Here is a 19,435-nt window from a genome sequence, read left to right on the forward strand (position 1 = left end):
TTCCCTGAGCCACATAAATGTAGGTGGCAAGGAACGTGACGAGTAAAAAGGAACAGGAAAGTACTCACATATCCAGATATAACAGGATTAAGGTCTGGCACATATACTTCTGGATAAACACTGTTCAGATACCATGTAAAATTTTTACATTGAAGGCGGTGCTTTATTTCAAACCTTTTTGAAAGATCACCGAACGATTTCTAGAAAAAGATGAGAAATGAAGGGGATGCTTAATCAAACCTGCACTGGTCAAGGGCGTCAAATGCTATCCTTTGTATTTTATTTAGGGCTTTTTAAAAAAAGCTGGGCTAAAATACAAGACGCAATTTAGCTGCATTCATTCACCATTCATTCAGACATGCTGACATGGTGCCTTTTTATTTTTCATCTGTGCCACAAACCTCTCCCACAGTGAAATGCTGGGGCAAAGGAATGGAAGTGGGAGCACTCAAAATTTATCCAGTGATCTGCAAGCTGAGACATGAGAAAGCAGGTACTGGTAAGCAGCGCCGATACGTAATGGAATTTGTATCTCTTCTCCAGGCAAGACCACAAAAAGCAAGGCAGCCGGGAGTAATTTTTTAGGTCAAAAGAAGTGTTGCCTACTCCTAACAATACCCTGAAAAAAGACATTTTTTAGTTAAATGCGTTTTATTTTCTCTTATTTTAAGGGACTAAGAAGACAAATTTTTAAAAAATAATATACTATTGAAATAAAAAGGTATCTGGGCTGTGGGCAAAATTTTAGAGAAATATTATATTTGAAACCTAAATTTAGGACAGAGTAGAACTCCCCCATAGGTTTTCCAAGGCTGTAATTTTTACAGATGAAACCCTGGTGGTGTAGTGGTTAAGTGCTATGGGTGCTAACCAAAAGATTGGCAGTTCGAATCCACCAGGCACTCCTTGGAAACCTGATAGGGCAGTTCTACCCTGTCCTGTAGGGTTGCACTGAGTCAGAACTGACTCGACGGCAATGGGTTTTAATCTTTAAAGAAGCAGCTTACCATACTTTCTCCCACGTAGAGGCTGGTGGGTTCAAACCACCGACCTTTTGGTTAACAGCTGAGCGCTTAGCCACTGCACCTCCAGGGCTCCTTTATGCAAAAGCAAATACTCAACCTTAACAGCTCAACTAAGGGAAATGTGTTCTTATGCCAACTTCAAAGTCTTGAACCAAGGCACCCTGGCCAACAGTATAAGGCTTTTAGGAGCCCTGGGTGCAGTTTAGCAGTCCACCAGCTGCACCCTCGGGAGCCCATGGGGCAGTTCTACTCTGTCCTACAGGGTTGCTATAAGTCGGAATCAACTTGACAGCAACAGGTTTATAAGGCTCTTAAGACTTCTGGATAGCTTATGCATTTTACTAGGTAGGCCTATTTGCCTTGTGGTTAAAAAAAAAAATGGTTTGCTGGCTCATGAGACCCCTTGTGGGTGACAAGCAGAGCATGAGATGCACTCAGCGCCGGTGTCCCTTCTTAGCCAGGTACCTTTGTGCAGTACACAGTCTACCCAATTTGTTTTGGTGGCCCTGAGTAAAAACCCTACAATCTAACCCAATAGTGCTCTGAGTTTGCATCTTCCTGACAAGTTATAGGGAGACATTGGAGATCAGAAAAAAGGTGGAAAAGATGTAGCCCAGTTTTTCTTCACCAGGACAGTCAAAACATTGATACCCAGGACTCCGCAGAAACACCCAACAAACTAGCACTGTTACCTACAAAGAGGTCAGTGCCACTTGCTGAAGCATGTTGTTTAACTGATAGTTCTTTCACCACATCCAATTTTAAGACTGTTGGAACTCAGTTCAATTGTATTTGGATATCAACATTTGTAGCATTTTTATCTATGACAATTCAATAACAATGGCACCATACATTTGATAGCACTTATTACTTTCTGATTTCCCTGTGAGGTAGACAGGGCATATATATACTTTGTCCCTGAAGACGGGGAAGAAGAGAGAAGGAGTCTGTTAAGCACATGCTCCATGTTCAGCAACCTCTCAACCACCCTATGAAGTTGTATCTTCATTTTCAATCTCACAGGGGCTTTGCCAAGGTAACACCTTCAGTGAAGAGTGGAACCAGAACTTGGCGGGGGGAGGGGGGGGGAAGCCTTGGCATTCCTGGTTCATTCTCATGCCACGCTATGACTCTCTCTATTTCAATCTTCAAAAGGCCACTTAGCACCTTGGTTTACGTGTTCATTACATTTCCTAAAATCAGTAAAAATAGGTTCCACTTAATCTTAGTTTCTTTGGGTAAAATATTGAATCAAGGCAGTTTTGAAAACTAAGTATCTTCCATGCTAAAAAGGATAATATCAATTAGAATACCTGAATTTTTTAAAGCAATCTACTTAATGTTTCCTTACAAAAGGAGAAAACTAACACCAAAACCAAAAAAACAAACCCGTTGCCATCAATTCCAACTCATAGCGACCCTACAGGACAGGGTAGAACTGCGTCATAGGGTTTCCAAGGAGTGCCTGGTGGATTTGAATCGCCGACCTTTCGGTGAGCAGCTGTAGCTCTTAACCACCATGCCACCATCAGTTAGCTATATTTTTAGAAAGCTAAAATAAAAATCCAGCATCAAAAATAATTATTTTTCTATGTTTTGTACTTGAGACTCAAATAAACAAAAGGACATAAACCCGGTGTGAATTTTTATTGTAAGTGAATTAGTTAGCTCTTAACTTACTTGTCTAACAATTTTTGCGGCATCTGTGTTTCTCCTATAAAATATTTCCTTGTATTCATCCATCCAGACTTCTGCAAGGCGAACTTGGTTGCGGGCAATCACCTGAGTGCCTTTTGGAAAGGTATGAGGGCTTTTGCTGCGAAAAACATGTCCAACAACAGAGCAAGGCATAATCTCCAACTGCCCACCACATTGCCATACCTGATAATTAATGATATTTGTTTAAATTTACAGTATTTTAGGGAGATCAAAGTGTTGCTTTTAAGTTTACCTTTAAGATTTTAATAAAAATATTGAGAAAATAGATTTACTACAACTTCACAAATGATACCTGTTAGGTTCTTAAATACAAGGAACAATTTTATTAACTTGTACGGATACCAAGAATAAAAGCACATTTTTAGAAAGAAATTAACCAAAGTTATTCCAGATCTTTTATAAAAATGGATTCCAAAATTTTTCTTTTTGCAAGCAATTATTTTTTTTTTATGCAAGCACTCTAATTGCACAGGAAGACTGAAGACTGTTCTGCATTTGACTGCCATCTTTTTCTACAACTTACATGATCACTTCACTTGAGCAACAGGGTTTTTCTTCTATGAAATGAACTAGCAGCCTGGGAACAAGTGAACCCAGCATCCACTTGCTCACTGTATATTCAATTTTATAATCAAGAAAACAATTCCAAATAGGCATTATCACCAAAGTATAATCTAGTAACCTTGTGAAGCAGTTACTCATTATAAAATAATGCATACCTATCTAGAGTTTCAAAAAACTTATTTGCATTAACTTTAAATTAAATGGCAAATCATGAAACCAATACCTTTTCACTTAAATACCTTGAAAATTGGTCTTGCCAGAAATAATCTCTAAGCAAAAAATCTGAAATGAAGTCATGTTTAATAGTACATGCCAGTGTTAAGGAAAGTAATTATATTCTCTCTTTCCCCTTTTTTAAACAAATGATAAAACTTAGTGATACGTTCAATTTAACAAACTGTGCTTGAGATACAAATGTGCTGGGTGATGGGAACACCAAAATGAATAAAACAAGACCCCTATCCTTAAGGGGTTCAAGCTTGGCTAAGATTATCACTGGCAGTATATGATGGAGCCAGAGCCAAAACTTAAATCTTCTCACTCCTAATTCAGTCCTTTTTGTACTACATTCCAGCCTAAGGTACGAAAAATGAACTATAAAGTCAATTGCAGGAAAGTGAACTCATGAAATCAAATAAATGAGGTACAAGTGGAGACCATCCAAAGCCTTCGTTTTGTTTCTCATACTAACTTTTAACGTGTATAGAGAAAAACCAGCTCATTTAATCCAAAGAGTTAAGTCCAATGTCCTTTAAAATTATACATAAATGTTTTTCCATCCTGATTCCCTTGATAATCAACTCATTTCCTGAAGCACTGGATTTAATTATATTTATCTTGGCTGGAATTCAGTAGCTACAAGTACATTAATTGGTGTTATTGCCAGGACACAGAAGTTTAACTGATTCCTCTCTTTACATTGGCAATAACAAATAAATATATTAAGTTACATTTTAAAAGGAAATACCCTTATTCCAAGCTTTCCAGCAATTAAATTTTAGAAAGCAAAGGCTGGCCACATACATAATAATCTGTATCACCCAATCAGAATGCAATAAACTCCACTTTTTAATATACGTGCTATATTTAATCTCCATAAACTTACTCTGAAAGACATTTCTATATTTTCACCTCCCCAGATTTCCATTTCTTCATCATAAGTTCCAATATATTCAAAATATTCTTTTGATATGGAAAAAAGGCCTCCTGCAAAAGTGGGTGTTCTGAAAAATAATACATCATTGAACATAGTTATAAAAACAAAAATAAAACTGCATTGTTGAAGACCAAGTGAATCAAATTCACAACCAAATTAAACAGCTATCACAATCTCAAAGCTTTTATATAGGTAAAATAAAACGGAAAATGTTATTTTCAAAATCAAGTTGTGGGGGAAATGCAAACATTCGTTAAGTGTCTTCTTCTAATCAAGCTTAAATGTTCACAAGCAATGATTATGAGGAAGACCTAAGAACCCTCTTAATTCTACTTCCTGCTCAGTGGCCTCATCCGTGAGGACCTAAGTAAATGACTTCTCTATTCCTTACACATAGAATGTGTGCTCTTTATTTCTTCAGTGTGAATTATCTCAGAGGCAAGTGCTATAAAAGCAAATAGCACATACATTTTTAAATAACCAAACTGTACATTGCTTTGAGAGCAATCGTCTTACTTAATTGGGTAGGTTTCATCCTTCCTTCTTTGCTTCTCATGATCGGGAAGTGATTCCCAGCCAAAGGAAAGGCTCCAGTCAAAGTTTCCACGGTTATGGTTACTTCCATAAGGAGAAGGCTTGTTGAATTCAAAGGTATTAAGATCTATTGATGCGATATCTGGACTCACGACAGCTGTGTAGTTCTCAGCTATTCTGGCCAGCAAAGGTTCCAACCAACCATAGAAACATTCACCTAGAGAGAACACAATTTTAATTAATTAAACGAAAAAAATGAGGATTTTTTTCCTTTTTTTTTTTTTGAAGAAGGTTTACAGAGAAATAACAATAACAAAGTCACTTGTGTTTTCAATATTTACATATGGGAACTTTTTTTTTAAGGTGTGTGTGTGCGTATATGTATGTGCGTGATGGGATGAGAAGGTAAAGTAAGATTCTGTATATGTTAGGAAAATTCTCCTAAAGATGATTTTTTTTTCCCTTAGAAAGGGAGTGAAAGTAAAATTGGTGTATTTAGGATTCAGCTAATGTGTTTCACTTTAAAATGGGTCATGAACCAAGGCAACTCTGTGCTGGTCAATACCATCTCATCCAAAAATTAGTATTCTGATTTCTTAAACTTGTTTCTTTGAGGAAAGTACAGTAATTGAAATCTCTATTTCTCTGATTGGATCTTAGGAGAAAATAAGTTAATGAGTCAGAATATTCTGAATAGCTGGAGAAGGACCACTCAAAGCTGTTCCAGTCCTAAAGGAAGGGAGTGGGGCCCAGGAGTCCTGTGAAAATTCTGCTCTTGGCATAGGATAAGCTGTCTGACATAATACACAGCAAATTCAATGATACTGACATATGTAGTCCTAATCTGGGCTCCCTGCTGAGCAGAGCTTGACAGCCAGGGTCCAGCAGGGGCCATTAGCCACCTACCCACTGTTAGAGACATTTACGGGGCAGGGAGGCAAGGACTACTAGGTCTGAAATTATTTTCATTTTGGACCAAGAGTGGGAATACTGCAAAATGGGCCATTTCTCTTTTAAAAGGCCTCTCTTGAATGTTGCTGTTGTTATCAGGTGCCATCAAGTTGGTTCTGACTCATGGCAACCCTATGCACAACAGAATAAAAAACTGCCCGGTCCTTGCCGTCTTCACAATTGCTGTTTGAACCCATTGTTGAATGACTTTTAGACTCTCTTCATTTTTTAAATGGCTGCTATAAGAGAGTACTTGCTGTGAAGGCTCTAAATTACTCACGCAAATCCAAACATCCTTCTGTGACAACTGGAGTATGCTCAGAACAATGGTATTGGGTCAAACATAACCAAAAAAAAAAGGACTGGCTAATTCAAAGCTAAACACGAATACGAACATTAACAATGAAACCCATTAAACTTGTAGCTCAAAGGACTAAGTGACCTTTGGTAATATCTAACATATCCATTAAACCTTGATTCTAAAATGCTTTATTTAAAAACACTGACACTGGAAAAAATTAAAATTCCACAAACAACAGTAGCAGCAACAAAAATCGACAATATTCATGGAAGAGATACCAGAAGAAGTTAGGAGAGGAGAATGCCTAAATTGGCATAGTAGGGAGTCCACAAATCTTTGGAAACAAACAAACAAACCAAAATATAGACATTGAAAGTATCATTACTAAGGCAAAGTTAAATGATAGAGCTGATTATATTTAAAAAGAAAAAACTTTCACTTATTTTAAGTACAGGAAATAGAGTAATAAGGAAAAACTTGCTTTTTTGTTTTTTTAACAGAATGAGCTTCTGGAAAAAAAACCCAGGTAAGGATAGCTCTCGGGGGAAACTAGTAACTAACTGAAGGATGATCAAACTGAGGCGGCTTGAACACAAGGTAAGAGCTCTGATTAAATGGAAGGAAGATCCTGTGCAGAGCTGTCATCTGCTTGGTCTCTCATTGCTATCATCACCAGCTGAAGATGCTGCTGAAGAAAATGCAATTAAGTATTTAAAGAAAAAGCTTCCTTCCCTGATAAATGAGAAGGAAAGGGAGGGGAAGCATTACAACTATGTCTATACCTAAGTACTTACAGTGAGCATCTAAAAATGTGAGCGTCTCGGCTGTGGCTGCTGCTGCTCCCAGCAACCGCGCAGTGATCAGACCTTTTCTTTCTTTTTGTCTCACTATTTTTACTATGGAAAATTGTTTTATATATTCTTCTAGTTTACCATGTAAGTATTCTGTAAGGAAAAAAAAATCAATATTAACTCTTCTGAATTTATTTTTGTATTTAACATATGAAATGAAGACGCCACAGGGCAATGATCCGTCCCCATTCATAATCTTAACAATTGCACACGTTCTTCCATTAAGATGAAAATTAGATCTTTATTTTAACCCTTTACTAAAAAAAAAAAAAAAAAGCAAATCTTATCTTCTGAACTACTATAACACTTAACATTATAATACATACTTATATCTTTCATATCAATAAATATAATGTATTTGGGGGGAAGTTTTAAGAGACTTCAAATGGAATGAATCCCAGGAGTTAACAAGACTCATTGAAAGGTCTGAGAACATTGACCAAGGATGGCCAAAAACATGTTCGTCAGTTTTTTAAATTGGTATTTAAATTTGGAAATCTTAGAAACAAATGGTATCAGAAAAGATTCTCTGATATTTAGGCAGTGGTCAAAGTAATTTGAGACTGAAATGTTGAGAGAAAAATGGGTAGGGAAGTTCAGGATGACAACAGTTGGGGACTATTTCTACAAGAAGCAGAAGTTTTTCAAAAGTTTTAGAGCCTTGTGACAGATTTTTTTTTTCCAGTAAAAATATAAAAGAAGAAAAGAGTATGTAAATCAGGAATGAATTTAAAAACAGGCAAAATTTTAGCCATGGGTGTGCAATTTAAGATTTACAATACTCCAATTTGGATGAGATACATAACAAGCAGAAGTTGAGACAGTAGGTGAAAGAAAAACACTAAAATCAAGTTAGTCAAGTGTCGTTCATATTTTTTAAAAACTTCTCAAGTCTGGTTTTTCACCATTAAACTCTTGATTCTTTGTTGAGCAGATAACCAGTTCTTCCAGTGGGCTTCTTGGGCCCATAGGACAGCCTCGGAAAGATTCAGGAATATTGAGAAGGCCAACAGATATCCTGGAGTAGATGTTTGCTTCTGCCAGATTTCAGAAGCAAAAGCAGATGACTTTGGCTTTACCTGTGATCATATAAGCTTTTTCAGTTCTCCGGTGGTGTAGCTATGAGAATGACTTATTCAAAGCTTAAACATTCATAGAGAAGGTGAGAGTCCAGGAACAACCCTTTGAAAAATAAATCTATCTAAACCCTGTTGTCTCCGAGTAATAGATTAACTTTTTTAACACCTTCCAAGTATTTCGCAATGAACTCTTTGAAACATAAGCAGGGTTGTAATTTGTTATAAAAATATAATCACAGGTATTTTCTGCTTTAAGAGGGTTAGAAGATAGAGACATTTCAAAGGTCTTAATGGTCTTTTTTTTTTTTAATGGAGTCACTACAGATTCCTTCAATAAACCCTCTCACTGTTTGAAATTGTTAATAATTTTTTTATTTACCAACAACTTCCGAACTTCCTATGATCTCTTCTATGCCTCCTAAATTTAGTCACCATCTACATCCCTCTCTTGAGGGGTTAAGAGCCCAAACCTATGAAATTCAACCTCCTGGGTTTCATTTATGGCGACATTACTTCTAGTGCTTGGCCTCAGGTAAACTATTTTATCTTTTTTGTACCTCAGTTTCAAATTATCTGTAAGATGGGGATAATAGAGCCTACCCCCACCAGTGGATTTCTGGGAGAAAAAAATGAGAGATTTCTTCACAAATAAAGCATTTAAGATAGGGCCTAGCACATGGACTATGCTCTGAAAATGCTCATTATCTTTGTTTTGCTATGCTCGGGATTTAACTCTTTCATCATTACTAGATTAATTACGTTTTTATTCTGCTTCTCCCTAAGCAAACTGAAATCAGGAGCTATAGTTTCTACTTCACAGGCTTCTTTACAGCCACTAGGGACACATTTTTCACAGTGGGTACCCATCAGTCAAAAAGAGAGCTTTGTGACTGATTCAATAATGCATGTTACACTAGCATGCAAAGAGAGCCCTGGCCATGAAAACCATTCCAACTCCATTGTTGATTGACATAAAGAACTATAAAAATACTCAAACCCTCTGAAAAAGGAGTCCTACTTCTCCTAACTTATCCATAGGTGTAATTCAAGATAAGGAAAATAACTTAAGCACAAGTATATTCATTGCAGTATCACACAGAGTAACACCGTGGGGTGAAAAGGGTGAATGGTTAAGTAAAACACACCTAGTCCACCACTGTCATTAAAAATAAAGTTTTGAAGGCAAAAGAAACAGCCTAATAACCATGTTATGTGAAAATGTCAAGATTTCAAAATTGGATTTCTGACATGGGTAGAATTAGATAACCACTATTATTTAGACAGTGAGTAGGAGAGAAAAGGGAAGACGAAAATGGTTAGAACAGAATGATTTGAATGACTATGACTTTTGATTCTGATTTCCTTTAATGGTATAATTTTGTTTGTGGAATTAAATCATACGAGTTACCTTCAAATGAAGAATTAGCATGCCCCCTCTTGCCCTGCTACTTGATAAATCAAACAAAATAAAAATTATCTGAGAGAAGTTTCAAAAAATCAAAGAAGAAAGAGCAATTTCTTTAAGATTTTTTTTTAAAAGGTATGTCATATGAGAAGTGTACAGAATTTAATGAGATGGCACTTAAAACTCAACAAGCTGTGGCCCAACTAGACAGGAAGAATGTGAAAAAACTCAGAACAGAATCAGTAGTAAATAAATCAGTTGATTATAAAGTGAAGTAGCTTGGGTAAGGGCACAGGAGACTCGAATCAGAGTTCTGTAGTACACGACTTTAATCCAGGGGACCTGACCTATAAAACTTTCACATTTGGAGGATAGATTTCACCTCCAGTTCAAAAATCTCTGGTAATAAGCAACTTTATTCCACCTAGATGTTAATTTAGGAGCCCTAGTGGTGCAATGGTTAAGAGCTACAGCTGCTAACCAAAACGTCAGTAGTTCGAATCCACCAGCCACTCCTTGGAAACCCTATGGGTCAGGTCTACTCTGCTCTGTGGGGTCGCTGTGAGTCAGAATCAACTTGATGGCACAAAAACAACAACAATAGATGTTAATTTAAGGACATAACCTCAGTTCATTCAGGATATTTTGTTTTGAAACATGAAAATGTTTACAATTGCCTGTAGAGATGATTAAATAAAACAAGTTAAAAGTTTTATGTTTTATTCACATGATAATTTCTGAAATCTAGATACATCTTATAACTAATGGCATGTCACTTAATAGGTAGTGTTTGTTTTCTTTTCTTTTCTTGTGGTACATAGAGTACCTTCAGCAATCTGGTTCCAAATCGACTCATTCAGGAATAGATTTTGTAATCGTTGAAATAATCTGTACATGTTTGATATTTAAAATATTTGTAATGTCTAAAAATTTAGCAAATTAGAGTATTTGTCAGGTTAGCCTTGAGATTCTAATTTTAAATGTCTAATTTAGTAACTAACTTTTGACTTATAATTTTAAATGGAAATGCATAAAAGCACTTGGCTAACTTTGTAAACAGTATTGGAATATTTAAAAGAGCCAAAATAAAACAGAATATGGTGACTAGTGATTTTTAAGTACTCATTTATATTATTTATTTACTAATTAATATTTTATTCATATTAACTGATTTAATTCTCTGCACAATCATAAGAGTTTCGTATTATTTCTGTATTTACTTAATTCTAAGATGGACAATTTGATACTTCTTATAATCAGTGGCATGTTAGTTTAATTGACCTTTTTTTTTTCTCTCTTTCTAGTGCTTTATAAACTAATGGTATATCTTACAATAGATTTGATGAAATAAGGCATTATCCCCATTTTACAGATAAACTGAGACGCAGAGGTGAAGTAACCTGCCCAAGTTTCACAGCTAGTTAGCACCAGAGCTGGGATTCAAACCAAAGCAGTCTGGCTCAAGCAAGGCTCCGGTCTGTGCTCTTGCCTACTAGGCTGTATAATAAACAGCTCACACTGATATCTATAAAGCTATGAAAAATGATGTCTCATGCATTTCTGTACCCCAAAATATATGAATATGTACACTCTTGGATTCTACTTTCATCTAGCATACATGCGATCCAAGCTTTTATATTCAGTCTCCAAGCTGGCATACAGATGGCACAATATAAACAAATAGACTTTGGACAACACTACATGGATTTACTCAGGAAACAATCTAATTAGCATGTGCTTTCTTACCATCTACACTAGCATCATCCACCAAAATGATTTCCTTCAGCAGTATGGCAGGTGAAGAATACAGCACACTGTGGACAGTTCTAAGCAGCGTGGACCACGCTTCATTGTGGAAAACTATTATGACACTGGTGGTAGGCAGGGGAGGACAACGCTTAAATTTTTGTTCAATACATCTAGAAGAAGTCAAAGAATAGAAATAGTTATTAATTTTATCATTTTATTTCATAGGTATAACATTACTAAAATTGTCATTAACCCAAAAAACCAAACCCACTGCCGTTGAGATGATTCCGACTCATAGCGACCCTATAGGACAGAGTAGAACTGCCCCATAGAGTTTCCAAGGAGTGTCTGGCGGATTTGAACTGCTGACCTATTGGTTAGCAGCCGTAGCACTTAACCACTACGCCACCAGGGTTTCCAAAATTGTCATTATTTAACCTCTATCACTTTAGAAATGGTGATCTTAATGCTCTACAACTGTAAATAGACCAAAGTAAAAATTTTTACCAGCAGACCATTTATGCAACAATCGTGTCCACTGACACGGATTACAACATGTCAAAGATGACAACATGCTGTTGTAAGCTTTCTCAACAATATAATACTAACTAATACAAATAACACCTTAAATAATGACAATTACTTCTAAGTGAGATAACATGTAAAAATGACAAATACTTGTAATTGTTAAAAGTCAATTTTTTCTCCTTCCTAGCAAAAATCATCCATTTTTCTTATTTGCAACTATAAAAATGGCATAACTTTAATAAATGAATACTCACCTTTTTAGAAATTATTTTAAGTGATTTTTCCAAATATATAATATTTTCCAAAGTTTATTTAATTTCTTAATCTATACATGAACCAAAAGGGGGGAAAAGAGCTTACCATAAAATCTATTTTCTTATGATGTTGATTCATTCAGCAAGGACTTAGTAAGTACTTACCATTTGCCATGTGTTGTATTTTGATCCAATAATCTAATACATTGTTTAATAAGACTTTGCATTTTAAAATTTCTTTAAAAAAAAGCCATATTTAGAAACTTAAAATAAAAGATCTACATCCATGTTAAAAGTCACAAACTTTCTGAAAATCATAATGGAATGAAAAAACAATAATCTAAAGCAGGTTAAATCCTGTGCCCTCATCTGCTCAAGATACAAAATACGCAACATTTTAAGCCTCCATCACTATCTGAAATGTTGGTGGGCACAGGAAAAAGACCATAAGTAGTCCTTGGCTGATTATTGGTATTATCCATTAGCTAGAAATATTAGTTATAAATTAATCTTGAATTCGTTTTTAAAAAAAATGCCTCCCTCAATAAGAATGATCTTCATATTAAGCCACTGGGGTATGGGTGGCCTCTAAGACTAGACCACAGTCCCCAGCCTACAGAGTTTCTGTGAGGATCCAATAAGGTAACATATAAAAGAGGGGTTCACAACCTTGTAAAGCCACACAGAGTGAACTCAGGACATACAATAAAACGTGTGTGACCTAAAGGAAAGATAAATGAATAAAGCAACTGTATCTTTAAGTTCACTTAAAAACCACAAATGTTTTACAGTTTTAGACAACAGACTATGAAATTCTCCCACACAGTAAAAAGGCACTATAAATACAGTGTGTGAACAATCAAGCAGTGCTGCTCAAACCCAAAGATAAGGAAATCTGTCACTGACACATGGAGACAGGAGGCCAGCACACTTGAGCTGCTCTGCCGGGGACACCAGGGAAACCGTAGCCCCCAGTGTAACAGGGGATTAGGAAAGCCACCCTAAAAAAGATACCCTACAACCTCTCTTATTAGTTCCTTTTATAACCATACCTCCGTAGGAGCTAGTTACAGATCCTTTTCTAAGAGGTCTTTAGGGCAGAATATTTAGTGATAAAAAGGGACTTAGATTGGAGGTAGGGTATCAAGAGAAAGTATCAACAGCACCGAGTGAGAAAAAGAGGTGGGTCGGAGTGAAAGTGATTTTCTCTTTGGTGCCTGCATGATTTTAAAGCCTTATACAAATGCGTGGTCAGAAGCAAATAATGACATTCTTCCTCACTGGTAGGTGAAAGCAAATTATTTATTCTAAACCTTGGACAAGCTACCAATTAAAAATAAAGTCTAAACACAGACTAATCTATTCATAATATACACTTGACTCATAATTACCTGGAAACTGATGACTAAATATAAGTTTGTATTTTTAAGATATAAAGGCTTATAAATCAACATCGACTATAAGCAAAAATTATAAAAACGTACATAACATGGTATTTTCTTTTTTGAGAAAAAAAAAAAGGAGGAACTACCTTAAGATTTGTTATCGTACAAGCATTTTAGGAAGGGAGTGGAAATTTGGGATTTAAAAATAAATTCACTCCCTGTATTTGTCATGTAGTTAATTAATACAATATTAATCAAGAAGTACCAAAAGGTTTCGAAGATTTAAAGTAGAAAATAACAGAAATTTACATTAATAAAATGTTATCACTTTAATCTTACACAGCTTTTCCTCAGTTTAAGCTAAGGATTTATCTGCTTAACTGATTACTAATATCAGGTAAAAGTGTCAGGCTGTAGCATAATGCAAGTGATTAAAAAAAAAATCACAGTATGATTTGATAAACTCCATTTACTTGGAAATAACATGTTCAATTTATGCTTTAATTTTTTTTTCACATGTCACTAAAATAGCGCATTAGGATAATTTGCCAGAGTGACTATATATTTCCAGTCAAACTTTTTGAAAAGTTTGACATATAGAAATATGCTTAAATTATCAAGTCACATGACTCCCTGGCTTTGGGAGAAAGTACATATATATTTCCAATGGGCATGAAAAAAGACTAGCAATTCTAACTAGGTTAATTCAAAGTAATAGCCTATTAAATCTTCACCAACTCTACACAGTTCTATGTGCTCCATTCCCATCCAAAACAATGTTCTTAATGTAGTTTAGTGGTTTTTCAGGTACTTAGCGATTAACGTGATGAAAATTATCGCAGCTTCTCAAGGCTGTATCAGAAAAGCGGCTCATCTGGAGCTGACCCTGATTGTCAAGTGAAAGAATAAAAACCATGCTTCTTGATTTGTGATGTGGATTGCTTTTCAGTCAAGAACTCCCTAAAAATCAGTACAGTGCAATAATGCATTCAATTATTAATATAAAAAGGAACTGTCCCATGCCCTGTTATAGCAGCTAGAATATTTTATAAACCTTCATTTGTTTCTTCACACTTTGATTTAAAAATGATGAGCCAACTTAATCTTGGGTTATACAGATTAGAGTGAGAGAAATCTAACCTACACAACTTCAATATTAAGTACCCCATACAGTTGGAGCAGGTATTTATGATCATAAATCTAGAAAAACCAGAATGAAGCAATAGGGCTCAGTCTATAACAGTGCTTTTCTTCAGGTTCACTGCCAAATGTAATTCTGCTATAGCCAGAAAGCAAATATGTAGGCATTATTTGCTTATAGTCTACGTTGTACCATCAAAAAATCTACATATAGTTTAAAAGTGCTGGGATATATTTTATCCATTTCAGTCCAAATAGAGCATTTGAACATTATGTCACATGTAACAACAGACAAAAAGTCAGCATAGTAGAAGCTGAGGAAAAATATTAACAAAGATGCAATATACTTGAGACAAAAAAATAAAGTGACTTAATAAAAAGAAATGTGAGCCTCTTAACTGTTAAAGGGAGGCCACTCTATAGATAACAAGCATTTAAATACCAACAAGACTCTACAGAAAGCACAGTTGAAATAGTAATTATAAAAATATTGTCCCTCCAAAGTTTGCAAAACACAAGGCATTCTGATAGAAAAAAAATTAAGCACTGAAAGTAGCCACAAAGTCTGTGACTTAGTTCATAAATCCATAAAATATTGTCTAATAGTCCCAAAATCTTGGCACGTTCCTTAACCTTTCTGTGCTATAGCGAAATACGCAGGAACAGGAACAACGTCCCCACTGCCTACATTTCCCATAACTGCCCAATATTTTCTTCTTGGTAGATGAGAAAACTAAAGCATTTAAGAAGAAAGGATTTCTTTGTGGTTCTATCCAGGTCAGATTTAGATTTCAGTTTTCTCATTTCTAAGCAAATAACTTTCCACGTCTACACTGCCTTCCCAAGCACAGATAAGGATATCTTTCCCCAATAATGATAAACAAAAAATAAATAAAACAGATTAAATAAAAAAGTATTTGCTGATCCCCACCCTCTTACCCTCAGAGTGGCTAAAGAATAAGCACCTTCCTTAGCTAATCAACCTTGGTGATAAACAGTGGAATAAAAAAATTTTTTTTTTTTTTTTTTAGACCATGAATATTCTTCAACATACTCAGGAGGTCGGGTGTCTGGTCCCAGATCTCGGTGTAAAGAAATCCTGTCACTTGCAAAAGCATTAAAACAGTGCTTTGCTTCCCCGCGTTCTTTTTCCTTTTGCTCTTCAGCACTTAAATTTGTTGTCTTGAATGCTTTACCAGAAGCACCGGGTGCATTAGAATCCTGAGGTGGGCGGTCAAGAACAGGTTTTAATTCTGCTGCTGTATAATATCCTTGCAAACAGGGTCTCTCACCAACATCAATATTTTGCCTGACAGGTGCTCCTATCTGCATTTTTGGCATTGCATCTTTAATATTGTTTACAGCTTCTAGCATGAAATCAAACATCTTGTTTTTGCTTTTCATGTTTCTTTCCATCCTGGATTCCTCTTTGGAATATTCAACACTTACTTCTCTTTGCATTAAAATCAAAAATATGATAAAGAAAAAAATTACTGCACCAAGCTTCCAGAACTTGTTATGGTAATATCTTTTAAGAGGTAATTTTACTAGTCGCCTTAGGTGAGCCATTCTGACATTAAAAGCTTTTCACTTGAGAAACAACAGTTATAGTTTCCTCTGTTGCTTATATTTTTTATCATAGATTTGCTGGCAAGAAGGTTTCCTTAAGTGGTAATACCTATAAACAGAAATGATAGATGGCATTAGTAGACATATATTCCTACAGGTATGTTTCAATTCATTCATTCAACCAACAAGTGAACATAAGCTATAAACACTGTACTCTCACGGTTAACAAGAATTCAAAGATGTCTTGCTCTCAAGGCAATTACACTTTTGGAAGAGCACAGTTGCTAAAATTGGCTACTATACTCTATTGAGACTGTGAAATATTAGTGATCTCTCCCCAGAACAAGACATATTCTTTGTTAGCTCTGGCTAAATCTATTGTATAATATGCATAAATTATTTTTTATAAATATATTTTGAGTTAAAAAAAAGAGGATATTTTACACTTGATAACCAAAGGGTCAAAGGACTTCATTAAACTGATTATAAAGAAAGGGCGACATTATAAGAAAACAAGGGCATATTGAAGGGGTACTGTCAGGTATACATCTAAAACAAAAACCAGTTGCCACTGAGTTGATTCCAACTAATGGCAACCCATGTGTGTCAGAGTAGAAATGTGCACCATAGGGTTTTCAATGGCTGGTTTTTCAGAAGTAGATCACCAGGTTTTTCTTCTGAAGTGCCTCTGGGTAAATTCAAACTGCCAACCTTTTAGATACCAGCCTTTTGTGCCACCCAGGGATTCCACATCTAAAATAGTGGTCTTTATTTTATGTAGTTTGCTCTAACCTATGGGGCCCTGGTGGCGTAGTGGTTAAGAGCTTGGCTGCTAACCAAAAGAGTTGCAGTTTGAATCGACCAGACGCTCCTTAGAAACCCCATGGGGCAGTTCTACTCTGTCCTATAGGGTCACTATGAGTCAGAATCGACTTGACGGCAACAGGCTTGTTTGTTTTGGTTTTTTATGAACAGCTACTCTAACTAAACCAATTAAGATTTATGAAGTAGTTTTACTGACAAGTAAACTAGCATTCTCCCAGAAATAAAGCTAAAATATTGCTCATTAGATAGTACTTGTGAATCCTGACAGAACCCACAAAGACAAGAAAATCAAGAGCATCTGATTTGTTGTTTTATAACAGTTATTTTCAATATCTTACACAGAAACAGAATCTAATAACAAAAAGGAAATGGCATTAAGTGTTACTTGAAGTGTCTCTAGGGAGGCTATAGAGATCATTGAGTTACAGGGGCAATATTTGGTTTGAAAAAGCACTGCCTGCAGTTGTCCTAAGAAATGAGCAACAATTTTACTAAAGCCTATTATCCACCGCCAGGAGCAAAAGAAAGAAAAAAGAAAACACTAATGACTATATTTAAATAAGAAAACTAAGGTCTGAGATGGATTCTCTGGCCTTTAGCAGGAAAATTTTAAGCTGAATAAACAAAACGGGCACAACTTAAATATTTAGTTCTATAGTCTACTTCGGAAACCCTGGTGGTGTAGTGGTTAAGCTCTACAGCTGCTAACCAAAAGATTGGCAGTTCAAGTATGCCAGGCACTCCTTGGAAACTTTATAGGACAGTTCTACTCCGACCTATAGGGTCTCTATGAATCAGAATCAACTGATAGCAACAGGTATAGTCTACATCTAATTGGATTGCTCTATCAATGAACCACTGGCTCCAGAAGATAACCTCAATAATGATGTTCGCTTCCTACAAAAGTGAGCGATTCCAAGATTTCTGATCTTTGGTTGTTTCACCAATCTCATATAAAGATTAAAATCACCTCTTCTCCATTTTCCTTTGTCTGGAGGCTTAATATAAGAAATTGCAGTTACGTAATTTCTTACGTGTCAAGTTTACACTAAGCTGTGACTACTAAAATAAAAGATAGCCCTTACCTTCAAGGCGCAGAGACTAGTATGAAATAAGGCAAGTCAACAGGCAGCTACAAAGCAGTGTGATACGTACGTGGACAAGAGTCCAAGAAAAAAATACGGGAGGGTAAGGAGAAATCTCAAGGTAAAAATTTTCCAGAGATGACACCTTTGAGCAGAGTCTTGAAAGAGAATTAATTCCTAGGCAGGTAAACATGAGGGAAAAAGAGTGAATCGCAAATGCAAAGGCATAAAACCAAGAAAAGACATAGCCAGTCCTTAGTACAGCAGAAGTGGAAGGCACAGGCTAGAAAGTCAGTTAAGCTTAGAAAAACCAGTTCGTGAAAAGTCTTGTACATCTTACAATGAATTTGGAACGTAGCAACTTTATCCTCAATGAATGGAATAGAAAGAATTAAACAGTTTTAAGGAAGAAAGATCATAAGCAAATCTATGTTTAAAAAGACCACAGGCTCCTCAGCACAGTAAAGGGGATGAATACCAAAGAGATGAGAGGAACTGGAAAGCTGGAGAGGACTGTTCCAAGGGAGTCCAGAAAGTGGAATCAAACAATGAGAGTTGGCGAGAGAAAAGGAAAAATTTGAGATGGATGGGTAAAGTGATGACATTAACAAAAGGCAGGGAATATAGAAAGAAGGCTAGATTTGGGGTGGGAATTGAGGAGATAATTTGTTCAATTTTGGAAATGGAAAATTTGAGATGCTGGTAGGACTCCCAAGGCAAGTTTCAGTGGTCAAAAAGATATATGGAACTGGAAATCAGGGAAAGCAAAGGAGTAGGTGGGGAGATGACAGAACTAGATCCTTCCACAGTACTAGTGGTTTTCCCAAAAACCATATTTGTGGGTAGGGTGGGGAATGAGAAAGAAGGATGCAACTAATGAGGCAGTAGAAAGCATTTGGGGGTGGAGGGATATAAACCATATACAAGGAGTTCTTCATCAGCAGGACAATAGGCCTGTCATTGTGTATGTTTGTGTATCCATCTAAGAAGTCACTCAATGAGTAGGTTTTAGTTTAGGACATCCCTAATGAGGGAGTCAAGGAAAGTTCATGAAGGACATGGATAGTGTCTCCTTTACTCATGGTTATTTTTCTGGCACTTATGACACTGTTGGCTACATAGTCGGGACAAAAAAAGAAAAAGAAAAAAAAAAAACCACTGCCATTGAATTGATTCCAACTCATAGTGACGCTAGAGGACAGAGTAGAATTGCCCCATAGGGTATCCAAAGCTATAAATCTTTACAGAAGCAGACTGCCACATCTTTCTCCCATGGAGTGGCTAGTGGGTTCGAACTACCAACCTTTCAGTTAGC

General features: G+C 36.1%; 1 protein-coding gene across 1 annotated transcript in view; it reads right to left on the bottom strand.

Moving 5' to 3' along the window:
• GALNT3 (polypeptide N-acetylgalactosaminyltransferase 3) overlaps positions 1 to 19,435 on the bottom strand; it is a 53,231-nt gene that overhangs the window by 12,041 nt on the left and 21,755 nt on the right. Inside the window, exons 2-8 of the mRNA XM_049887348.1 lie at positions 15,696 to 16,319; positions 11,332 to 11,504; positions 7,045 to 7,194; positions 4,981 to 5,215; positions 4,414 to 4,531; positions 2,706 to 2,906; positions 69 to 200 (exon numbers count right to left, since the gene is read on the bottom strand). Of these exons, the coding sequence (XP_049743305.1) occupies positions 69 to 200; positions 2,706 to 2,906; positions 4,414 to 4,531; positions 4,981 to 5,215; positions 7,045 to 7,194; positions 11,332 to 11,504; positions 15,696 to 16,210 (1,524 nt within the window). The 5' untranslated portion in view covers positions 16,211 to 16,319. The remainder of the gene's footprint in view (positions 1 to 68; positions 201 to 2,705; positions 2,907 to 4,413; positions 4,532 to 4,980; positions 5,216 to 7,044; positions 7,195 to 11,331; positions 11,505 to 15,695; positions 16,320 to 19,435) is intronic.

Source organism: Elephas maximus, chromosome 6 (assembly GCF_024166365.1).
Source record: "Elephas maximus indicus isolate mEleMax1 chromosome 6, mEleMax1 primary haplotype, whole genome shotgun sequence".
Lineage (NCBI taxonomy): Eukaryota > Metazoa > Chordata > Mammalia > Proboscidea > Elephantidae > Elephas > Elephas maximus.